This window comes from Thunnus albacares, chromosome 6 (genome assembly GCF_914725855.1).
Source record: "Thunnus albacares chromosome 6, fThuAlb1.1, whole genome shotgun sequence".
Classification (NCBI taxonomy): Eukaryota; Metazoa; Chordata; class Actinopteri; order Scombriformes; family Scombridae; genus Thunnus; species Thunnus albacares.
This window is the reverse complement of record NC_058111.1, coordinates 11,345,706-11,371,199: the sequence shown is the minus strand read 5'-3', so window position 1 is coordinate 11,371,199 and position 25,494 is coordinate 11,345,706. Positions and strand designations below refer to the sequence as shown.

At 39.2% G+C, this 25,494-nt stretch overlaps 1 protein-coding gene across 5 annotated transcripts; it reads left to right on the top strand.

The window, feature by feature from the left end:
• Positions 1-3: 3 nt before the first annotated feature.
• Positions 4-12,956, top strand: apbb1 (amyloid beta (A4) precursor protein-binding, family B, member 1 (Fe65)). 5 transcript variants are annotated; one of them, XM_044353116.1, is made up of 15 exons: positions 4-33; positions 2,640-3,304; positions 4,271-4,476; positions 4,560-4,619; positions 5,800-5,879; positions 5,989-6,055; positions 6,535-6,681; positions 8,099-8,226; positions 8,805-8,810; positions 9,012-9,126; positions 9,248-9,332; positions 9,430-9,510; positions 9,666-9,781; positions 9,991-10,167; positions 10,427-12,956. In XM_044353116.1, exons 2-15 carry the CDS (start codon positions 2,662-2,664, stop codon positions 10,580-10,582), a joined length of 2,067 nt encoding a protein of 688 aa, XP_044209051.1. In that variant the 5' UTR covers positions 4-33; positions 2,640-2,661; the 3' UTR covers positions 10,583-12,956. The 5 variants fall into 5 exon arrangements, with proteins under 5 accessions (XP_044209051.1, XP_044209053.1, XP_044209052.1 ...); XM_044353118.1 differs by having other exon boundaries at positions 25-33; positions 2,645-3,304; XM_044353117.1 differs by lacking the exon at positions 4-33 and adding an exon at positions 1,831-1,972 and having other exon boundaries at positions 2,645-3,304.
• The last annotated feature ends 12,538 nt before the right edge of the window (positions 12,957-25,494 follow it).

Here is a 25,494-nt window from a genome sequence, read left to right as displayed (position 1 = left end):
CATATCTCGAAAACAGGGGGTTTGGTGGACCTGGTAAGTCGACATTTTTAACATAAGCTTGATGAATCACTGTCACTTAAGCTAAGTTCGCTTTGATTTTCTTGTTTGGCAACGTTAGCTTGCTAGCTAGCCGTGGAGCTAGCGTTAGCCTAGCCAAGATGACGACGGTGATGATGGTGGATGCCTGACTGATGGCCATAGAGAATATACAGTACATATATACTATAAAAAGTTGATGAAAAATATACTTAGATTTGAACATTTTCCATCACCTGTTAAAGTTAAAAGTTAAAGATGTATTCAATAGCTCCTACAATTTAATTAAGTAATTATTATACCTTTCCATCATCGCTCCAAAAGCAAAGACAGTTTGTTCAAAAAATGTAAACCACAAGCAATGGGTAGTTTGCAGTTTAAAGATCAACAGTTGAACATCTTATTTGTTTGCTAAAATATTTTTATATAATAGCCTACCCATGCAAATTTTTGAAGCTAGTTTGATTTCACTATCTTGGCCCTACATGCTCCCCTTTGGACGTGTCATCATCAGACCTGGGATATAATTGCTATGCTGATGATACCCAGCTTTACATCAAAACTGCCTCAAGCCCTTCTGCAGCCATGTCACACCTCAGCACCTGTCTTAAAATTTCCTCCACACCAGATTCAGTCATCCCCCGTAATTCATCTCACATTTGACAGCCAGGACATCCCTCTTTCCTCCTCAGTCAATAATCTGGGTGTAAGGTTTGACCTTCAGCTTACTTTTGATGACCATATAAGACATCTGTGCAAAGCCTCTTTCTACCATCTCAAAAACATCTCCAAATCTGCCCCTCTCTAACCCTGTCAGATGCAGTGAAACTTGTCCACGCCTTTATCTCCTCAAGACTGGATTACTGCAATGCAGCTCTTCACAGGGATCTCTGGCAGGAGCATCCAGAGGCTTCAGTACATTCAAAACAGCACTGCCAGGATCCTGATGAGAGTGCAAAAACACAAACATACAACATCAATACTGTTTTCATTGCACTGGCTCCCTGTCTCCTTCAGGATTGACTACAAAGCCCTGCTGCTCACATACAAATCCATTAACAGACATGCGCCTTCCTACCTACTGGAACAGATCACACCACAAACGTCCAACTGTACCCTCAGATCTGCCAGAAGCTTGCTCCTCAGGGCCACCAGTACTAAGCTCCACACCATGGGGCCTTCTGTGCTACTGCACCATGCTTGTGGAGCAACCTAACCATCTGAGGGCAGCTCAGACCCTAGATTCTCAAAAAAGGCCTAAAAACCTTTCTATTTAGGAAGGCTTTTTCATCTTAACTCTTTATTAAAATTTTCTTCATGTTGTGTGTTCTGTGTTATTAATACTGTAGCACTTTGAGTTTCACTATGAATGAAAAGAGCAGTACAAATATAATATATTATTATAACTTATTATTATTATTGTTATTCACATAAATGCACTATTTTTCAATCTCTTTTCTATGTAAGTGGTTTTAATTACTTTTCAGGATCAATTTAAATTAAATTAATTCAAGACCCTTCTTGGACTGCTGGAGACAGTGCTCCTTTTTATTTTATTTTTCTTTGATAAATGCCTATAACAATTCTATATCTACTTTTTTGCGAAATGTCTGTATATGTTGCTATTTGTTGCACGTACCAGACTATGTAAATATTACTGTTGGCACGGAAGCTATGCATTATATATAATATTAAATTAGATTAATTTAATCATAGCAAACAGAGCCGGATCAATATTGTCCAAAACTTTCCTGTTTTCCCCTCCTGACTGGCAGCAGTGGGCTCTGGGCGTGACGTTAATCCGTGACGCAGGTTCGCCCTCCATCACCAGTCGAGCCCACTGACAGAAACCACCACCCAGAACACGATTTATGGAAATATGTAGTTAGCTCGCATAGTTCAGCATATCTCGAAAACAGGGGGTTTGGTGGACCTGGTAAGTCGACATTTTTAACATAAGCTTGATGAATCACTATCACTTAAGCTAAGTTCGCTTTGATTTTCTTGTTTGGCAACGTTAGCTTGCTAGCTAGCCGTGGAGCTAGCGTTAGCCTAGCCAAGATGACGACGGTGATGATGGTGGATGGTGCCCGTTAGATCCAGCTGCGGCGATGGTATTCGATTAATATCGCAGTGTTTTAGCACGCAGTGTGGGTTTAGAATGTATTTTTTGTTAAAAACCGGTCTACTGAATCTATAATGATGCACTGAGCTCCTGATTCGTTCTATATTGAGCTCAATATCAAAAGAGAAAAAGGTCGTGTTGGCAAATGGAAGGTGAAGCTGCTGAAGTTCGTTTCACATTCGTTCGAAAAATCCAACAGTGAAAGTAACGGCAGTTGTTAGCGACCCGGAATAGACGAATGCGAAACAGACTTTAGTCTTCAGCTCGAAATCTTGCTTTTTGCTGTATAGTTTCGTCAACTTAAGCTTTTATTTGCAGTTGCGACTTACTTAACATTGCGTAATATTATAATACCCAGCAATTGCAGCTCTTATTCTCTAACTCTGACAAGGTAAAGTCAAAACAAGCTAACGTTAGCCTCTTATTTGCTAGCCTGCTGACGGCAATGCTAATAAATCTCAACATCTCTCTCAATCAGAGCAGTTGCATGGAAAGTTACCATGGGTGGCCATGACGATGAAGATATGTCATATGTTGTGAATAAACAAAAGCAAGATGAAGAGTTAAAGAACAAGCTGAATGACAGCAGCCACTGGTGCGACCAGGAGTCCACAGGCAACAATGCCAAGTGGGTAAAGGAAGGCCAGAACCAGCTGCGGAAAGTAGCCGAGAACCAGCAGGACCAGGACCACAACTGCAATATCAGCCAGAATGGGAACAAGGAGGACTTCCCACATCAGAACACCACTCAGGAAGAACAACAGGGAAATGAGGAGCAAACCAAGTCTCCCAAAATAGCAATGACACCTGGTCTCAGCCAGGAGGAGTCCAAAAACATCCTTAATGAGCCGCTTCTCATCGAAACTCTGGAGTCCACAGAAGAAAAGGAGAAAGAGAGAGAAGAGGATAATACAGAAAAGGAGGAGAAGTCAGAGGAGGATGAAGAGACATCAGGTGACACCAGAGGAGAGAAAGGGGCTGTAAAACAGAGTAATATGGAGACTCAGAGAGAGGGCAGTGTTGTTGGAAGGAATGCCTGTCTCTTGTTCTCCAACATGAACGGGACACCGAGTGATGAAGAGTCCAGCTGGCCCACGGTGTCTCAGGACAACACAGCTGACAGCTCTCCAAATGGCAACAGAGGTAAATAGAAGAACAATGAGCTGACGTCTAAGCCACACATGTCTGGTATAATAAATCTTTTTTTTACACCCATGAGTCACAGTTTGGAGGTGTGGAGGTTTAAATTGTTCCTATTGCAAATATTTGGGTGAAAGGGTTGTGTGAGTAAATAGCATATCTTTCAGAGTTGAGACTCTAAATTTTAACTTTGAATAATTATTTGTTTTAAACTTAACGTGAAAAGGCCCATATTATGCACATGGCTTTTCTAAACATTTAGTGATTACAGAACAAATCCAATAGTCTGCAAACATGTAATAAAGATAAAATCTGCAGGATTATGTAGCTATTGTATTGTTATTATAACTTTCTGTATGATGGAATGTAAAAACTGAGCATTGGAGAGAATCTCCATGCTCTCCTATTGAAAAATGTTGATTTGGTGCGTCTGGTTGAACCTCTTGTTGATGCCAATGACGTTTCATGTAAGCACCTCTGTAATATTTGAGTTATCTGATCTGTTTATGACATTTTTGCCTCAAACCAACATCTATGAGATGAAACAACTTAACAAATGCAACACTAGGTGTTTCATAGTTTGTTGGAACAAGCAGAAATTATGAATTTTTCCTTCAAGGATGTTGTTTAAACCAGTTCTCTCCTTCAGCGGTTAGTTGATAAGAAGGAGAAAAAAAAAATATATATATATATATATATATACATATATATATATATATATATTATAAAATGAGTTGAACCAACCAAAGATATCTTTACTTACTGAAAGAAAGTTAAGAAGATAGACTGTTGGCTGGCCAAGGTGACCTAATTTTAAGAATTTAGTGTTTCAATTTGAAAGCGGTGTCCCTGTTTCTTCCTTTTTGTTTATGTTTCTTCTGTCATGGTCAGAGTGTTTTTCTTTCTCCTTTTAAACCAGACCTGGAGCAACTTTTCTTTTTTGTTTCTCCTTTTCTTCTTGCCTCTTAGAGTCCTTCTGGGACTCCAGTGCTTTTGAGACTGACACAGACCTCCCCTCAGGCTGGATGAGGGTGCGAGATACATCGGGTACATACTACTGGCACATCCCCACAGGCACCACCCAATGGGAGCCTCCTTCACCTCTGGGTAAAGTTGGTGACTCAATGATGTCGTCCACTATGTCCCTGGAGACTACACCATGTGAGGAGCATGAGGTGAGGTCTAATGCACATTTTGCTTGGATAGAGATACTGACATGTGAGACTGTAGATATTAAAACTACTGTTAAATTTTCCAGGAATCTTGGGCTAACCTTTCTGGCACAGACGAAGGAGCAGGTGAAGGAGAGCTGTGGAAGGCAAGTCACGCCAAGAATGATGTTTTGCTTGCACACTAGAGAAGAGATGAATTGGTTTTTAGGGATGACAGTCGGTTAATTTTGCTTTGACAGATCAATACCCATTAACCGGTAACTAACAGGTTAATTTTTAGGAAAAGTTGTGATGTAGCTTTCATTTGTGAGAGCTCTCCCGTGGTCAGAGCTAGCTTGACTTTTAGCTCATCCTTCTCCTCAAAGTATTTTTCAATGTGTTTAGTCACAGTAGCTCTCGATGGCATAACATACTCAGGCTTGAGGTACAAATATAAATAATAATATGAATAAGGCGACTCTTATAAGACGACCGGAAAAATAAGGTTACTTTTTGAATATAATTTACATCATAGTATAGTTACAGACTCACACACTCTCCTGCCAGGCTCTTGGAAGCGGTCTAAAATTATTTTCTCCGGCAGTTAGCATTTATAAGACTCCTTATCATCTGTGACAGCGGTATTTGGCAGCTTGACATATTCCGTTTTCTGCAGTAGAGACATTGGAAGACGCATTGGACTCGTTTCAGTCATCATGAATTTATTTCCTCCGTGACAGAAAAACACGTTACTCGAGCCTTCAGAAACTCCAGGTTTCTGCAGGTTAAACTGGACTAACGAAACATTTTCAGTGCTGACTGACTCTAACACACTCACTATACAGACTTTAAGACACTCGCTAGCCTAGCAACATTAATGCTACAAACAACCCACAATAAAACACTCCATATATGAGTTGGTTTTACACCATAATTGTCTAGCCGTTAGCGGAGTGTGTATGCAAATGAATATATGGACTGACATGCGTAACTGGTCTAAAATATTCTTGATGGTTAACCGTTGACATCCCTAATTGGTATATAATTCCACATCTTGAAGGCAACAAAAATAGTTGTGGATCTTTGTTTTTTAACATATATACATACACAGAGAATCTGATGTCTGTGATAAGCCAGTAACAGCTGATGATATCTGAACTCAAATTCACATGGTCCACTATTTCAGGACCCTTAATGTCTTATTGGTACATGATCATTTGACCAAAATATTTTTCATTAGTCAGGTTAACTGAATGGTGAGATGTCTCACTCTCAGCCTATGCTGTAAAATGTAGTTTCCATTTGTAACTCATCACTATTTGTTTTTCTTCTTATCTGTTTCTTTAGGAGGAGGGAGAGGTTGCATCTGATCAAAGTCTGAAGGAGTTTGAAGGGGCAACTCTACGCTATGCATCCATCAACTTAAAGTATGTAGTGTTACAGTCATTTAATTAGTTAGTAGGTAGTATTTGGTTTTCTTTAGTTTCCACCTGTTCTTATTCTCATTTTCTGTTCTTTTTCTCTTCTATCTTTTAGCTACAATTGCTCCCAGTCTGATGAAGAAGAGAAGCTCGCTCCACTCTGCACAGATTTAGAGACTAAGGTAAGTTGGTATTTCCTGTTGGATTTCTAGACTATGTTGAGAGTAAATTGTGGGCTCAAAACCAGATTGAGTATGAAAATTACTGCTGCTACTCTTTAAAAGAACAACTGGCGTCAGAGGTGGAGTTGCTTGGAAAATGCAGAGAGTGAAATAATTTTATATTTTATATACTAGCTCCTTCCAATCACGCAGTGGAAAAAGCAAAAACACTTGAAGTTTGTTTTTTTTTGTGTTGTGGAATGAATATGTTCTCGTACATATGAATAGTGCTGGAATAGCAGTTGATTTATTTTTGCACTTTTTGTGCACCCTGAGCAATAAAGCCATAAGTGGGATTGTTTTTCTTGTTGTATTTGCATGTTTTTGCCAAGCAAGCATTCACTCAGTAATGGAGTTGCCAGCACAACGAAGTGTGTAATAAAAGACTCCTAAATGACCTGTTTCCTAACATTACTGTTCTCCATCTTTTGTTCTGTTAGTGCTTTGCAGTGCGCTCCTTGGGCTGGGTAGAGATGTCTGAGGAGGACATGGCGCCAGGCAAGAGCAGCGTCGCTGTCAATAACTGCATCAGACAGCTCTCTTATCACAAACACAACCTTCACGACACCGCTGGTATCTGGGGAGAGGTGAGATGATTTTTACTGAATTACACAGACACTTGAGTGATACTTCCTGTAATGTTTTAAATTCACACTCAGACGCTCACACAGTTTCATTGTATTTTATAATAGTACTTGAATAACACTAAAATCTTTTGTTATTGCCAACCACCGTTTCCAGGTATTTTTTTAAGCTGTTCTGAAAAGTTTCTCTGTCAAAACTTATACTGGAGTTTGGAAATTATCTCAAGTAGTAAAAATAGGCAAGATCTTTCAGGGTCCAATGTAATTTTTTTCCCCTGCCAGCCCACTTGGTCAGTAGATCAGATTTTTACTGGCCCCTTGTGTATTTTCACTGGCCCGTCAGCCAAAAAATGAAAATAACTTTTTTCTCCACAATTTTGGTGATTTATTCATTGCAAACATAAGACGCACAACAGTGAAGTTCCCTTTTAGATTTAGTTATTTCCCTTTAGTTATGGATATGTAATATTGATATATTATACAAATATGCAAAATATGAAATTAAGCACATTCTCCTTATAGTGTCCTTTTCTATAAGGGGATTCTGGGTAAAAGGGGAATTCATTAGGATTGTTTTAAAAATGAGTTTCAGCCTGTAACTGTAATTATAACTGCATCAACAAGGAATTACATTTTAGTAACCCTGTCAAAACTGTAAAAAGCATTCGAAACACACAAAGGCAGAGACGTTGTTTTTGAAATAACAATGAAAGGACAAAAACTGTGTTTTCAGCCCCACAGCTCGCTGTCCAGTGGCAGGCCAGACAGACGGTAATACAAAAGGGTTAAATCTAGCTGAGTGTATATGAACTGGGACAAAAAGCGCCGTCCCTCTCCAAAGTCCGAAGTAGTTATTCATAGCAGCAACAGAAACACAGAGCTACACAGAGCAATTAAATTACCATTATGTGCATGGTACACTTGCTCTACAACAGCTGGTTACACAACACGCTGCCTTAGTGAGGTACACGGCACAAATAAGATCCAACCACAGCTGAGTTTGGTGCAGCTGGTACATCAACAGAAAACAACACAAGCTGAGGTGACTATCTAGTGTCGGTAACATTACACACACACACACACACACACGTATAACATACACGTTAGCAGGCACGTGAGCTACCTCTTACTCCACTGGGCTGAGGCTCGAACCGCCCACAGTGCTTCTCTGTCCTGGAAACAGTGCGTCTTTTCCATCAAGCGTGAAGAGCGACATGCTGCAGGTGCTTCTCTGTGGCTGGGTTACTTTCTTTTTCGAAGGGACTTACCCATAACTCTGATTGGCGGACCAGTGACCGCCAATCAGAAGTGACAGACAACTTGCCCCGCATAAACTTTTACTGGCTGCGGGCCATCGGTGATGTCTGACCCTGTCTTTTAAGTCAGACCACTCATACTAAGAGAGTGTGTGTTTTGACAGGGAAAGGATATGCTGATGGTGCTGGAGAATGACACCATGAACTTGATCGACCCACTGGGCCAGACACTGCTTCATGCTCAGCCAATTGGCAGCATCCGTGTTTGGGGTGTAGGCCGAGACAATGGCAGGTCAGTATCCACCAGACAAAAACAAAGAAGAGATGCCAGATCTTCACATTGTTTATGTACTCAACTTTTACATTTGCTTTTAACAAAGCTTGCTTTATATCATTGGCCAGTTTTATTTCATGTCTGATCTCAGATCTAAACCATACTTTTTATTGGTCATGGAGGAAAAATTTCTTTTATGTTCACATTTAGCAAAGCTAATCATAGGCCAGTATGCAACTTACACAAGTGTGTCATATATTATGGATATTTAATGAGGTAGAAGGAGTAGATGTAATTTGAAGAATTTTTAACCCGGTAATTGAACTTTTTTTAATGGAAAAACCAAATCTGACACATTATTATTCAAAGCAGAGTATTTTTATATCTCATAAAACATGTCTGGAGGGGATCTTACAGGGATCTGCCATGGCTTTGTGTGTGCTGTTTTTAATGCATGTTGCTGCCCTCTGCTGGATTGTGAAGAACATTACAGACTAATAACAACCCTGATATGTCCTGTTTTTGTCTCCTACCTGCATCACCGTATTCTAACAATCGTGTTTTTTCTTCCATGCTGCTTTTTCCGACCTGAACAGGGAAAGGTATACTTAAATGAATTCTATCTTAAAAGTGTTTTCTTATGATTGTCTTGTGCTGTTGTTACTTCTTGTAGTGTTTGTGTCTGTGTTTGTGTGTTTTATGTGCCTGTAAGCATACATTTGTACTAACTGGCTCACACATTTATGCTAGTATTAATGATTCAGCATGTGAATGTAGCCTTTTCAATCTGGTTTCACCTGCAGGGACTTCGCTTATGTGGCTCGAGACAACCTGACCCAGGTTCTGAAGTGTCATGTTTTCCGCTGTGACTCACCTGCCAAGAACATCGCCACCAGCTTACATGAAATGTGTTCAAAGGTCAGCTCCTGTTTGTTTTGAATATGTATGATTATGTATTCCGCATAATGCCTTTTTTTTTTAAAATCCACAAAAAAAATTCTTACCTGTAATTTCCACATATTTTCTTCTCTGATGTTAGATAATGATGGAGAGAAAGGCGACCAGGCCAGGGGTGAGCAGGCTGGACTCTGACCCGGGTAAACCTGTGGTCATCCCCGTTGAAGGTAAAGCAAACTACCTTAAAGGGTTTACATATTTGTATTTTACTTATTGTTCAAAGTGTTGAAACAGAATAATCAATGCTGCCTTATTTCTTAACAGAGTTTCCTGCTCCGAAAAATGAACTCTTCCAGCGCTTTAATGTTTATTACCTTGGTAGTGGGCCTGTGGTGAAGCCTGTGGGTAAGAAAAAAAACGCTCAGATATTGCCATGATTTATTTAATCACTGAAGCAGTTTGTGCCTTAGCATATTGTTGTATTTTTTGTTTCATTATTATGATTGGCTATGATAATGTTAATGCATCCTATCATGTGCTCTGTGTGTGTTTTTTCTCAGGCATGGATATAATCAATGATGCGCTAGAGGTAGCAATGAATGAGAAAGATAAAAGCGAATGGACTCCTGTCTCTGTGAATGTCGCACCTGCCACCCTCACGATACTTTCAAGACAGGTAACAGATGACAAACTGAACATGACTGGGGACTGTGGGAGGGTGTGATTGATGTTTTCCTGTTTTTTCTTTTGGAAACTTCACAATTCCAAGATGTATTTTGGCTGGAGATACATCATGAATATTACAATTTGTGAAAATGTAAAAATAGTAACCATATAAAATATTCAAATGAATCTTTATAAAATCTTCAATATTTCCTACTCCAGAATGAAGAGGTGTTGTCAGAGTGCAGGGTGCGTTTCCTGTCTTTCATGGGTGTCGGGAAGGACGTTCACACCTTTGCTTTCATCATGGCGGAGGGTCCCAGAGAGTTCACCTGCCACAAGTTCTGGTGCGAACCCAATGCTGCCAGTCTGAGCGAGGCTGTACAGGCTGCCTGCATGGTGAGTCATCAACAAATACATGAGATGAAAGTCACACACACACATTTGAGACAGGAGATGTAAAGGACTTGCCAATGATATCTGAATATGCATTATTCTCTATGTTTTAATTCTGTCAGGACTTTTTCTTTTTTGTGTTCCAAATTGATTTTTGCAAAACTCACCCAGATGTTTAAATGCAGAATCCAGTGTTTGTGTTTAGTCTAGTGTCTGTGGTTGACCATTTATGGGTGTGTGTGTGTGTGTTTTCTTTTTATAGCTTCGCTACCAGAAATGTTTGGATGCACGTCCACCTAGCCTAGCCTCCTGTCTGCCCACTCCTCCTTCTGACTCTGTGGCTCGACGTGTCAAGAAGGGGGTCCAGAGTCTCCTGGGCAGCTTTAAGAGCTACAGGTCAGGCTCTCAATCCCCCTGAGTCGGAGCGAAGATGATCCACAGTCCATTAAATACAAGGTCCATCACAACAATCCCTTCTCACTCTCACGTCTGCTCTCATCCTTCTGCCACAGTTGCGCCTTACGACCGTTTCACTTGTCTAGCCGCTAGTCTAGTGCGTGGAGTAGTTTGTGGGGGAAAATGTGTGACTGAAAAGATAGCATTTATTTCCTTTTTGGGGCTTTTACTTTATACAACGATTTTAAACTCATCTCCAAACAGATGAAACCCTGGCATCTATTTTTTCTTGGCTGGGATTCTTTCTGTGATTCTTAACTATTTTTGTGTTTTAACAGAAACAATGCTATGAATGTTGGATATGGATGTAATATATTTTACATGCTAAAAGACGCTAAAAATTTGCTTGAAAAAGAGGTTGCTAGATTCTCACAGAAGTTGTCTCGTTCCCTTTTCCTCCTTGGTGCAATTACCATCTCTAACACTCCTCCTTTTCTACTGTCTAAAGAAGGTACTGTAATGCAGTCATTTTCAGATGGTGTCAAGCATCCTAATGTTGTTTTTCTAAAACATCATTGCACCTCTCTCTACCACCTTAGGTTGTAATACAAGCGCTGTAGACGCTTCAGTAGTGTGCCACGTAGTTATATGTCTCCGACCCTCCCAAACAATGTATTTTAGTCTTCCAAAGAGCTGTATGGTCATCTGTCACATAGTGAGCAACCACTGATTTGAGTGTAGTGTGTTTCTCATACATTCTGCATGAACATTTGCAAGTTCAGTGCTAGTGTGCAATAAACAGATGTTCCTGTATGGTGTGGTGATAAGATGGCTGCCATGTGATTATGTGTTAATGAGAGTCTGGCTACATTGGGTGCAAGGCTAATGGAACAATGGAGCCATGATGAAAAATCATTCTGGTGTGATAGAAATAATAGTAATAAGAAATACAAACTCTGGGTTTTTCACACAGCCGTTTACCGCCACCAACTACTGAATAGTACTGTAGAACCTCACCACAAGCTGCATGTTTTGATAGCTTAGAGTTATTGCTGCTTGCAGCAGTTTAGTGCTTAAGACCCATCAATGTATCCTGTAAATTCTCTCTGTGTTTATGGTAAGAGGAGGCTGGGGTTGGTGTGTTGTTCTCGTGTTTCCTAGGCATGTCACTCTAGTAAGTGTCAGTGTTTATCATAAGCTAGCATTAGAACATTTAGAAGATGAGAGCAGGTTAATGTTTGTATTTACAGTTTGTGTATATGGGAAACCTAGAGAAGACTTCTCCGGTGGTTTACATTTTTATTTTTTCCTTGCCACATTTTGATGTGTGGGCCGTGGCCACTCCCATTAATGTATTTTTATTGTTTCAACACACTAAAATGTACACAAGTAAGATGATTTTCACATTATTAGATTTACTTTTTATAAAGAACACACTAATTAGCCAAGTTGTATTTTATCTTTATGTATATGTAAGTGATTAATACTGTATGTAGCACAATAGTACTAGTCATCTCTAATATTAAAGACGCAGTTTGTAAGATTTTTGGTAACTTTGACCTCTGCAGGGCATTTCTTTGGTAGCTGCTTAATAAACATCCTCAGGCTAACTGACTTCACTATAAAGCGATAAAAAACAAATCTACAGATACAGACGAAACCACATCAAAATGTGTCTTTTTACAAATTAGAAATTCTTTTAGCGGAGATATATCACTCAATGAAATTACAACAAAATATTGTGGAAAGCAATGTGTAGACATGTACACAAAAAATACATGTTTGAAACAGTGATTTCTTAATACCATAAACAAATTGCATCATGCTGAGATTTTTTTTTTTTTTTTTTAAAGAGAGACTTTGTGTTAACTGTTTTTGAGTTGTTACTTGTGTGTAACGTTGTTGAACCGCCATGGTCTGAGATGAAAATATTTTTAAAATCATTTCACCTACCTGCTATAAGCATTGAGTCATTTTCACTGTGACTCGTTCATTTCCTAGAAACTTTACCTTTCAAATCATCATTTTAAAAATGATTTCTATAATGAAAGTATCCTCAGAAGAATGTTAACAAGTGTGACACAGATCCCTAGTGATGTTTTTAATGTTTTAGAAGTTACCGAACACTAAAACTCTTATCAACTGCCTCTTTATACGTGTAAGATATAAACACTAATCAACATTAGACTACTCATATTACTGCCTTGTCACTCATGTGTCACTTGGAATTATTGTGCTTTTACTCCTTCAAAGTTTGCTGTGTCCGGTCAGTGGCAACACTAAAGCCAGATGAGTTAAAGAACATTAGCAGATTAATTTATTTCTGTTCATGTAAATTAGGTGTATAAAATGTATGTATATAAAAGTCACTGCACAATAAATGTGAACATATCATAGCTGTTTATCTTGTGGTCTTTTAATACCTTATGACTCACTGATGAGGTTTTGCTGTTTTTAGGCTGGTGTGAAGCCAAGTGAATCTGAAGAGATTGGTTTCCAAAGGGCAGGTTTGGATCCTATAGTCTGAAAATGTCTCCTATAGCATACACACTTTTTTTCATTTTCTATCAATGGCTTTATCTGTCATTTGCAGCTTTTTCATTAAAATGTAAAAGAAGCCACACATAACATGTCTGGTCCTTTTGCATATGCATTAAACCTGCTGACATTGGTTTTTACCATATGTATTGACAGGCCAGACATAGCGCAGGAATAAAAGATGCTAACCTCCCCCCCATTCACCTGTTCAATTCATATCAGCTCTGCTGCCCGTGTGTGTGTGTGTGTGTGTGTGTGTGTGTGTGTGTGTGTGTGTGTGTGTGTGTGTGCGCGTGCGCGCGTGCGCGCGCGTGCATGGACGTGGACGTGTGCATCTGTCCGCAGCTAATCTTGCAAACAACTGGACCTATCAGCCTAATATTTTTTGTGCACATTTATGACTATGCTTAAGGATCTCTAGTGGTTGCAGTGAAAAACGTTTTAAAAAAAACACATTTTATAACACAATTCCTTATGAGCCTATAGTAAAGCTTAACCTTTCATCTTTTCATCAGTCCTCACCATTTTATGATATGTGTTATGACAGCAAAAGGCATTTACGGCAATCGGCTAGGCTAAATACACCCCTTACCTAGTCTGTTGCAGCCCACATTTTGGATTTTGTTATGGCTCCAAAACTGACATCCATAGAAAATTTGTCTCAAAAAAATACAGTGAAAGTGCTCCCTAAGGTGCCCCCAGAGTAGAGCAAACATAATAAAATGCCCTCTAGAGTGCACGCAGAAAGGAGAAAAGCTACCAAAGTTCTGTAATCGCTGTCTGAGTTCTGGGTAAATCAGGATGAAGTAGCCTGACGTGCCCTCATTGCTGCCCTTTCAGTGGAAGAACGTGTGATATTGCCCTGCAAAGTACCCCCACAAGATGTAATGCAGTGCCCTATGAGTTGCCGTTGTAATGGGGTGAGCTGCAGGTTCTGTATGGGTGCCCTTCTAGTGGAAAAAAAGTAGAAAAGTACCATTTAGGGTTCCCTTCAGTGTAGAATTGGGTGCTCTTTCAATGAAAGAAAAAACATGGTGAAGTGCCCTATAGGGTGTACTATATCTGAGAATAAACATGGTTAAGTGCCCTTCCAGTGAAGAACATGAGATACTTTGCCCTGTAAGATGCCTTTACGTTGGAGTAAACTGGCCATTATGGTAGAAATTAATGTATCCTTTATGTAGGCAGACCATTAGGGAAATAAAGCACCCTTAAAAACATGTAGCTGTTGTGGCTGACATTACTCCATTCAGTTGATTCTGGTACAGTACTACTCACTAGTTTGTCACAACCTCTTTAGATTGTTTGGGTCAGTGCAGTCTAAGCTGTAACCTTGACAAGCAAGGTTTGATAGCAAGGCTTTTTGCAGTTAAAACGAGTGTATGGATTAAATTTTTATCAAAGATACATTATTAATGTATGTATACTGTAGACTTCTAAATTGGTTGCATGTTTAGGCCTGTCCAAAGCTGTTATAACATGCTACAATATGCTAGATAGATAGCAGCTAACTAGCTAGATACATACTTAGCTAACTCGATATTAAATATTTAATGCAAACTGGGAGTCAAGTTTGTGGTGTAGTAAAATCTTTAAGGAAATCATTAGAGTATTCTTTATTCAAAATGTGTTTACAACCCTTTAGCTTGGATTAACTTGCACTTGTAGAGAGGGAGATTAGCATTAGGTTACCCTGTGATTACAAGATGCCAAGAAGAGACAGAACATTGAAGACAATACCAAGGGATGTGAAAAATGCAGCTAGAGGCAGCCAGGGAGGAGATGAGAGAGATAAAAGTATGTTTGCATTAGCCTTTAGCAATTAGATGGATTGCCCAGTAGAACTTGAACCTCTGCCTTGGCATGTTAAAAAGTTTTAAAAAATGTATCCTGTTATGACAGGGAACCATTTGAGTAGCCCTGCAATAACACAAAACTCCTCAAAATATATGCTACATTGCCAGAGACAACTGCATCAGTCGATTGATCATTCTCCAAACTGAAGCTGATTAAGACCCAGCTTAGAAACCGATGTGGAGAAGGAAGACTCCCAATTGACCATAACAAGGTCATTAACTTTACAAACTCATGGCCAAAAGATTTCTCCTTTGATTTTTACCAAGTTTCATGCTTCCCTGACCAGACTGTTTAAAGCTAATTCTAAAAATGTTAATAGTTCCATGTTTTTATGACAGATGAAAAATAAACATTTAAAATGTTATGCAGCCTTTTTACCGACCATGCATCGTTGTTCTCTGCTGATGGCGGCCCATTGAATGTATCAAGCACCCTTTTATATTTTTTCGCTCCTGCCTCTCAGACAGCCTGAGTCCACCACTGACACTATTCTATGCATCTTAAAGAAAACTGAGACAATACTATACAAAAAAAACTTTATTCAAAACTTTACACATCTCCACCAGTTGCATCTGGCAGTTGTGGTGGCGTCGCAGTAGGTGCTTCACCACCCACATGCCACCAGACACACCTGGCGGAGATCCACACTCTACTGAGTGTACTCTTATGGTTTCCCTAAGAGATGGCTTTGGAGATGAAAGGTGCACATCAAGTGGAATCCACAGCAGCTGCAGACTGGTAATAATGGGCTCCACATCGCCACATGAATAACAGCTCTGCCCTGCCAGCGGGATCCTGGAGCAGTCGGACAGATCAAGGCTCTGGCTATAATCGCTTCCTTTTGAAGACAGAGACTGGGACCCCTCTGCTAGGTGACTGATTGACTTCTGTTTGTATAGATTAAACATATCAAAGTCCACTGGTATAGTGTGTCCTGTTGCATCATGGGTTAAACATACGACTGGTGTGTTTTCAAACAAAAATTGCCCAGTTTTACATCACAGGAGTGGACATGGGTAATTTTTACTATCTCTTGGCGGATTATTGCTCATATTCGGTGAAATTTCTTTGAATTTTTACAATAAACATTCAGTAGTTCTCTTCTTGGGTTATGAATGTGCCATGGTCGCATGTTTTTACAGCCACCCATGCCCTAATTCCCTTTGTGGCCTGTATTCTGATGCTTGTTATTGGGCTGCAGTGTGTGTCCGTGTATCACTGAGGCCTGATTTATGCGCTCAGTATTTGCTGGGTGTCAATCACAATTTACATAGGTCGGTCCATGGAGAAACTAATCACAATTATAATTATTCCTATAGCCTAATTATGCATATGGCATTTGTTTAATGGAGATTTATTTTGAGTAATGAATGTGTAGTCTTGTGGAACATTGCTTTTCCTCTCGGTGTGGAGGAGAGGACTTCTGCCTCCTCTGCTGGGCTCTTCAATCTAATCACCAATCTCAGGCTAGATAAAAGAGCCCGAGCAAGCTCCGTCTTAAACCTCTATCAAGGTCTGAGAGAGAGATGATGGAAATCCCTGTGGGGCACAGTCTTTTCTGACTGATTCATATTGCGAGAATAAACCTCTTCGCATAAGGAGTCTCATATTCTTTGCAGCCTTTATTTCAGCAGTGCTTACCCATTACAGTCTGCTGCTTTTTTTGTTTTGCTCACTCTTGGGTTCTACAGAGATCTTTACTTCTTGGTAATCAGGGACGACACCACAGAGCTCCGAGCTTTGGCAAGGGCCACAGCAAATCACACACCAAGAGTTGGATCAACTACAAAGGAAAACCAAAGGAGCGGATAGTATTTTTTTTTATTCTACTACTATAGGGAGTTTTATGAAAAAACAATTCCTGCTCACACAGTCATACAAATTCACATGAATAGAAAATATGTTAGAAGCAGGCGATAGAGAATATACGACAGACAATACAGATGCACACAAATGTTGGTATAGTCTCTATTAATGCCCTGAGCCATTCATTTGAGGATTAAGCGGCCTAATCTCAAAATGTCCAGTAATTCATTCTTTCCCAAATAACACAGTGATTGCTTTGCTGGTGGGAGCAGCCAGCAGCCCACTGGTGTCTGGATAATCGTTTCTCCAGTGGTCCTCCAGCGATTCCAGCAGCTCAGCGGTGGTTCAGTAACAGTTCAACACACATACCAATCTTACAGGGAAGCCTCAACTTACTCTGTGGTGCTGTAACATGCAGCGCCGTGTGATGATGCATGACATGTTAAACACGCTCAGAAATACATCATATTGTTGTATGTCAAAGACTGGTAAATTTAGATTTAAAGGTCAGTGGGAGCATTACAGTATATTATTTCTTGGTTTATATTTTATCAGTGTTTACTCAGCCCCCCATTGATGTCCCTACTCTCCCAGAAAATCTCAACCAGGACCAAAAAATAAATTTAAGTATTTTTAAAATTTAATTTTAATTTAATTTGGTAAACTGTTTTAATAATACTGTAAGTGTTATTTGCCAACATTAAGGATGGTGAGCTGTTTCAAAGCTTTCGCCACACTGCTAAGAATAAATCTCTGGTGGGGAAATGATGAATTATTAACTTGTAAGCAGCAGTAGTAGCAGTAGTAGTTTAAATATATTGAGGCTAAAATAGCACATAGAACATCCATCAGATTGTTTAATTGCAAAATCCAGATAGCTAATTCCCAGAAAAACTATTGAAACATGATTTCAGTGTCCTTAATGGTGTAGCTACATCCCTGACTGTAAGATCAAGCAAACTTTATTTAACTGTAAAGCACTTAAACAGAAGTTACAAGTTGGAATACAACGTAATACAATATATAAAGACAAGGGTACTAAGTGTACAAAGTATAAAATATAAAGATATGACATTAGGAAAAAAACATGTAAGATACTTTTTAAGTTTTGCACTTCTCTGAGATTCCGTGCGAGGACTTTCCTGCTACTTTTGCAATCGTAATTTGAAGATATCTTGAGAATGATAGTTCTTCTGGTCAGTATTTTGTAGTCTTGGCACAGATGATATATTTATTGAATTCTTGAGAGAGAAAAGAGAGATGCAATGCAGGGGGAAAAAAGGTGTCATCTAACAAATATTCCTTTGAGCTTCCCACCTGTTAAGCTTAAAATTGATCTTTTGATGTTTGTCACAGATTTGTTTGCAAACAATGCATGAATGAAAATGCCTGGAGTCTGCCACTAAGATCTCAGTAGGCTACAATTCACTGGCAAGTCACTGGCACTTTTATTTCAAGACAAATATACTTTTCAGGCACATCTTGGCCCCCTCTCTCCCTCCTCCAATCAGTCATTTCTATTAAAAATTGTCAAATTCCATAATAGAGTTATTGCAATGAAGAATAGCAACTGTCACATTGTAAATGAATGGTCTTTATATATGGTGCACCACCATGTCACTGGAGTCTTTAATCATTAAACTTGAGATGACAGACAGCAACCAATTCATATTCATACCCTGGGATGATTGGGGTTTGTCGGGCCATAATGTCCAATGATTGGAGTTAGTGGAAAATGACATATCTCATTATACATAAGGATGAAACATTCCCAAAGTGTTACAGAGGTTGTTACAGACACAAAATTTGGAATAGTTCATTTACTGATTGTCTAGTACCAAATAATTAACCATTTCACATCAGTCTTCTGAGTTTTAAAGCAGTTAGTTAGACACGTAAGTGCTGAGAGTGGATGATAAGATAGATATCAATCTCATATTAGAAGGTAAATATGAACACCGAGCAGCAGTTTAGCTTAGCTTAGCATAAAGACTGGAGGCAGAGGGACACAACCAGCCTGCCTTTGTCCAGAGTAGGGCTGGAAGATAAATCTAATTAATTAGATTTTTTCTTTTTCCATGATGTGTAAAATGTCTAAATTGTGAAAATCAAATTATTACAATATTTGTTTATGGGTCTTTGATGACTGCAGGGGGCTAGATGTCTCTATCTTGTAATGAATTTAACAGTCACATCTAAGAGATGGACAGAAATGACACTGGCAATGACACTCTTCACACTGGTCTGCACTTTCGGCAGTGGTGGAAAGTAACTAAATACATTTACTTAAGTATTGTACAATTTTGAGGTACTTGTACTTCACTTGAGTATTTCCATTTGATGCTTCTGTATACTTCCACTCCGCTACATTTCAGAGGGAAATATTGTACTACGTTTATTTGACAGCTTTAGTTACTTTTGATTTGACACAATGGATAATATAACAAGCTTTAAAATACAACACAACAGATGAAATCAGTGGTTTCCAAACTTTTTGGCTTTTGATATCTTACAAAAAGCAGTGTGTAGTCGGGGTCACATTTCAGATATCTATGAGTTGTTAACAGCTCCACCAAATAGTGATTTTTCCCCTCTAAACTTCTCACATGGTTTCATTTCAATAAATGTTCAAATTATCGAATATTTCCCCAAAAATCAAAGATTAGGGAAAAAATCCAAAACCTGAGAACAGATTTGTGTATCAGTACTCTGTTTCTTCTTCTTTCTTCTTCCATTAATCATCTCACGACCCCTCAGATTTATCTGGTGACCCTTTGGAGGGGCCTGACCCCTATGTTGGGAATCATTGGACTAAACTAGCTAACTGTATATAAAGTAGTTCAAACTAGCTCCACCTCTAGTAGCTACAACAGTAACATGCTGCTTACACACTGATGCTTCAGTATTAATAATCTAATGATGGCATATATAATAATATAAATAGGTAATTTTACTTTAATACTCACATATTACATTTTGCTGCTAATACTTTTACTTAAGTAGTTTTTTTTATGCAGAACTTTTACTTGAAATGGAGTATTTTTACAGTGCAGTACTGGTACTTTAACTTACGTAAATGATCTGAATACTTCTTCCACCACTGGCTCTTGGTTTGTGTTTATTGAAGAGGTGTCATCTCTGGTGACAAGAGTTGAAGAGCTGGGAGTCGAGTCAACAGTTTCTAGATTCTACTTTGTCTGTCCTTGCATGCTCTATTTACTTGAAGCATCTGGTACTGACAGTCAATAGATGTGCAGGATAACCTGCATTTTATGTATAATGATAGCCTTGCAGGTGGTGCAGGTCTTCTTGCACTACAGTATAAAAAATATGATGTTTCAACCCTGCATTTTGCAGGCAAAAAAAAAAATTGTGAATCAACCCCAAGCATATCACCCAGCTCTGGTCCAGAGGTTAACCCCCCCGCCCCATTGGCACCTCCAAAGCTCATAAATGAACATGTTATAACCTAATTTGTTTAATCCTTTCAAAAACCGAAGTGCAAAGACAACTATTTGTGGTCTTACAGGTGAAGTCACTGAGCCCAGCCAAGAAATAGCCTAGACCTGCACATAACCTCCTGTAAAACACAAATACATTTTTTTAAACAAATGAGAGAGGCCTACAACATGTTCATTAGTAAGCTTTAGAGGTGCTGGCAGGCTAGCTATTTCCCATTTTATGCTAATCTGTCTATCTCATCTATTTTATGGACATACAAGAATGGTGAATCTTGTCATCTATCTCTTGGCAGGAAAACAAATAAGTGTACAATTGTTCCTTTAAAACTTAAGCAGATATAAAATGGTTTATTGTCTTGCAGGTGTAATGATCAACAGTGAGATTTATTTACTTCCAGACAAATCTTTATAAGAAGACAACAACTTCTCAGCCTGGTTTCCTGCAAGTCTCTCCACAGAACCCCACCAATCTGACGCCCCCAAACCCTCCCAAGGCATACTGCAGCAAATTGCATCGTTACTTTGCAAATTTGTTCAAGCAATCAACTCAATCTCACTTGGGGTACCAATCTGACAACAGGAATGATTAGAATCCTGGGCGGCTCACTGCTTGTCACTTGGGACCGAGATGAGAGCGGAATTACAATGAAGTCTGAAATTGCGTGTTATTGTTACCTCCCTATGTTCCTGTCCTCTTTTCTTCATCCACCCTCTCCTTGTGACCATGTCTGTCCCCTCTATTCTATCCTTTGGAGATGTGGTAACAAGGTCTGACTGTTAAGAGACAAAGCCAAAGGGTAATTGTCTAGGATGGGAGACTAGAAATAGCTCCTGTCCTGTCTTTTATTACAAAGCAGGCCTGCCATCATCAGAGTGTAAAAAACCTCTGATTTGGGAGATGAAATATGCAAAGTTTGAGTGGAAACGCAGTGGAGGATTAGAGATGATGGCCTTTAATATAGTAGTGGCGGACAGGGAGTGGTTTGAAAGAGGAATAAACATTTCATCATATCATATCTTTGCATGGAATTTCAGCAAAAAAGGCAGCTAAGCCAAGTTCCCTTTTTGGTTTGGACAAAATACATTAAAATGACCTGAGGATTTGTAGTGAAATGCAGAGGGCAGAGGCAGGCGGTTTTCAAGTTGCTTTATATTTATCAGTTTCTCCTCACATGTTGCCTTCGAGAGGCAAAGAGGTAGGGGTGAAATGACCTGACGGGAGCTGAGGGGAGGAGAAGCAGGCTGTTGATTCTCATTTCACCGTTCCCATCTCCCAGCAGGATTGTCTGAGACATAGATAAATACTGCCAGCACTGCGATTTATAAGCTGTGCAGCAGACACAATTTCACCCATTACCTGACTGACTCAAAAGTCCAACACGCTTGAGTCCCCTGCATACAGAGTGCCGTGAATTCAGCTGCTTTTGTCCACCCCCCCCCTTCCCAGCCTTCTCTCGTCAACACCGAAGAAGGACAAGGGAGTAAGGAGAACAATCTCCTTCCTTCCTCAGATCAAACTCTGCTCTGAATACACAATACTTGCGTGTAAAAATGAGTATGTGTTTCATTATTTGTCTGTCTCTCAGTCTGGCCAAATGTTTGTGTGTTTAATCTCAAATCACATACTTTCGAAGGCTATACTCGTTCCAATTATTTGTCTAACCTTGATTATCCAATCAATGCCAAATGATCTGAAAGGAAAAATGACCTTTTGCTCACATTTCTTTCTGATCTTCAGATTGAGAATACAGATAGTCATGTTCATGGATTCAATTTGGCCACATTTTGCAAATAAGAGATCAAAGGAAGAGAATGAAAATGTCATGCAATCCCCAAACCATTCTTTTCTTTCTTTCACATTTAGACAGTTGTGTTAGCCAGATTTCTAAAATGTAATTGTAAATATTGACTGTTGAGTAAAAAGCAGGACTTGTGATTTGCTTTTTTATGTCTGAATGGTATTTGTGCTGAAAATCCATGAACAGTGGCTTTCCCTAACAGCAACTGTATTATCGCTTCAGATGCAGAGTCAAAGTATTGTTTCTCACATAGCCCTAGTAGCATCTTGCTATACAGATAACTTAGTTTTATCTGGCCAAGTTGCAAGATATCCATCTCTGACGCTTGTGAAATAGTGTTTTGTAATTTGGGTGAACTAACCCTTAAATATCGAGATTGTGTCATGCTCTGCTTCGGCCATTTCTACAACATTAAGATGTCACTGAGCTTTATCCTCTATATATTATGCTCCTCTCTTAATATCTAGATCTCTAAATGCAACTGGAATGTTCTTTTTTTAATATTAATTTACTCGAATAGATTGACTTGTGATGAGTCATGGTGGATTCTTCATGGTGGATGCACAACCGTGTGCATCTTCTGCACATGCTTGTGTATCTATTTTTAAAATCACTGAAGAGAAAGGTCACCCTAGAGCATGACCTTAAAGGATAAGGCTGGCAATATTCCCTATTTTTTTCTTTCTTTTTCATATAACAAATCACATAAAAAGAGCAAAACCAACTATGACTTGATCCAAGGTATTATCTGTGCAGCCAAAGCCTCTGTGCTGTAGAGTCCCAGCGTCTACAAAACTGTTAAAAAGATATCAGTGAGCCCTTCTATCGCACTGGATAACATGTTGCTTCATCAAAATGAACATGAGCACCCACACTGTCCTGCTGCCGTAATAATCCAAATGTGTATTAATCCGTAGCTGAAAATAGTCCCCAAAAAATATATTATTTACTCCTGTGTGAGTAATGTTTTACTTAACTTTTTTCAAAAATGAAAGTATATATTTGTGACTTGTATTTTTAACAATCAGTGTGCAGAATACACACATGTACAGTTTTCATATACAGGAAACATATTGAAACGTATTCTTTCTAAATGTAATAAAAAAAAAAAGTTTTTTTACAATGTTGTAAGTCCTTGGAAAGCAGACCCCTAACATTTTTTTTTAAAAAATGTTGAAAGTAAGCGTTATGTCTTCAGTAGAAATAAATGTGCTTAGGTCATAGAGCCACAGTCAGGGTAGGGGAATTGGAAAGTATTGAGAGACGGACTAATAGATTTTTTTGTTTTTGGTCTTTTAATAGAATTTGTTGACAATAAGATAGATGTACAGTAACCCTATAGCTTTATCCTTTTGGCACTGCTTCTAATACTGGTTGTAAATTTCAGCTAAAGACAGAAGCACATTAGTGACTTCTGTAGATAAGCATGTGGGCTCCCATCTATCCACTGGAGCAGTAATAGAAACCACTTGAATACAAGTTTCATTATTGCTTGAATGAAATAGTGGAGTGAAAATAAACATTATCATTAATTTAAATCCTGTTTGGTGAAGTACTTTTAGTCCAGAAATGGTTTACTGCTCACATCATTTTAAATATATACTGTAAATAGGATTTACAAAGTTTGACATCAAATCTCTGCTACCAAAAGCAGCAAACCGGATATTTTCAGCACTTGGAGCTATTTTGTTTCCAGTAGTATTAAACACAGCAGGCTTCCCTCCCCATTCTCATTCAAAGTCAAATTACTCCTTCAAGGTCTGCCAGTAATATGGGTTAATTGTTCTGGATGGCTGGATCACTTCCAAGTAGTTCATCCAATTTCCATTTAAATTGAGCTATCGGAGCGTGACATGGACAACGCTTGGCTCGGCACTGTTGCAGACAGGCGACACCGGCGCACTGCTGGCTGGGATGCAGGGAAACCTGTTTACAGGTCATACTGGAGACTCTCAAGTGGCTCGCAACAAATGAAACGCAAGCACACACCTTGCTGGTTCTCTCGAAATGGCTTTAAGAGGGAGAAGAAAAATAGCCCCATATGGTCAAAGCGGTCAAGTGTATACATTGCTGTATAGTCAGTCTCATGTTGGCTGCTCTTGTAACCTGACAGTCTGAACAATAGAGGAGGACATGGTGCTGCTGATTTCTTTCTCTATCTTCTGCTGGCTGGTGATTCTTGGTTTTTGAATGAGAGCTTGCAGTCTCCAAACTCTTCTATTAAGCTCAGTTAAGAAAGGCAGAGAAATTTAAACGAAGGTAGTAAAATGATTTTCTTTTTTGTCACTGCCCCTGCGGGATTTGTGTCACATTTTTGCAAACTATTGGACACTGTCAACACAACACCCCACTGTTCTTAATTTTGCTTGTTGATTTAGGGCTTCCTTCTCTGTCATAACATGTGGACTCTAATGAGTCCTGATTATTTCCTCCCACTGCTATTGTCATACACATCTTTTTTTTCCCCCCTCTGAGTATAAAATCAAGGCAGTGCATTTCATTTCAACAACGTGAATAAATGATCTTTCATCATGTGCTTCATGCTGATGATTTCTAACATTAAAAACAAACTTTCTTTCCAATGTAGGAGGCAGAATTCATCAAGTGCGCCACAAGACTCTTTTGTTTCTTTTTTCCTTTTGCACTTGCAGTCGACACTCCCCCTTCTGATTGCACATTTACATGAAGAGTAGTGGTGTCTAATAAGAAATTTACTCTGTCAAGTGACAGTTTAGCCATCCACTTTACTTTTGAACTCAGATTTTGTCATTATTTTGCATACAGTAACACTCAAAAGTTTGGACACACCTTCCCATTCACAGCTGTGCGTAACATCTTGTGAATAATTCAAGAAAAAGAATGAACACCAGAAGGGTGGAAATGCAAAATTTAATTGGATGCAATCTGCAGTCACACAGCACAAGAAGAAGAAGAAGTCATAAGTGGTAGAGCGGTTATTCTACCTCTATTTGGAGAGCCTCTCCAAACTGATGCTGACTCCAAAACAAGAGGTGGAGAAGGATTGGGACTACATGCAGTCATTCCTCAGCAGTTTCAATAAAATAATAATCAGCTTCTGTATGAAAAAACAAACAAAAGAAACATCAGAATAATCCCCTGTGCACACCCAACCCCCCTTTATAGAGCAATATCTAACCCAGACGCCTGCTTCACTTTGTTTCCACACATCACACAGGCAGCCCCTGTGCTCTGTGGATCAGCTTGGATGGTTTACATCAGTCATTCCCCCACAGCCAAGCCAGCCCAACTTCTCATAAAATCCACACCATTCTATATCATCGATTTGTTCCCTTCTAGAAATGGGCCCCATGTCACGCGTATTGTTTCTAGATTGAAAAGGAGTTGGCCAACATCTGCTGTAAATCATAAACTCCCATTAGCCAGAGAGATCTATCCTGCCCTCAGACACCAGCTCTCTTTCTTTGTCCTGGGTCAAACCGTTGTTTGTTTGT

Excerpts from the sequence above, each read along its gene's own strand:
- apbb1 (XM_044353116.1), top strand. The coding sequence starts at position 2,662 with ATGGGTGGCCATGACGATGAAGATATGTCATATGTTGTGAATAAACAA. Across the intron at positions 4,477-4,559 it reads CACCATGTGAGGAGCATGAG|GAATCTTGGGCTAACCTTTC; the intron begins GTGAGGTCTAAT and ends TAAATTTTCCAG. Across the intron at positions 4,620-5,799 it reads GTGAAGGAGAGCTGTGGAAG|GAGGAGGGAGAGGTTGCATC; the intron begins GCAAGTCACGCC and ends CTGTTTCTTTAG.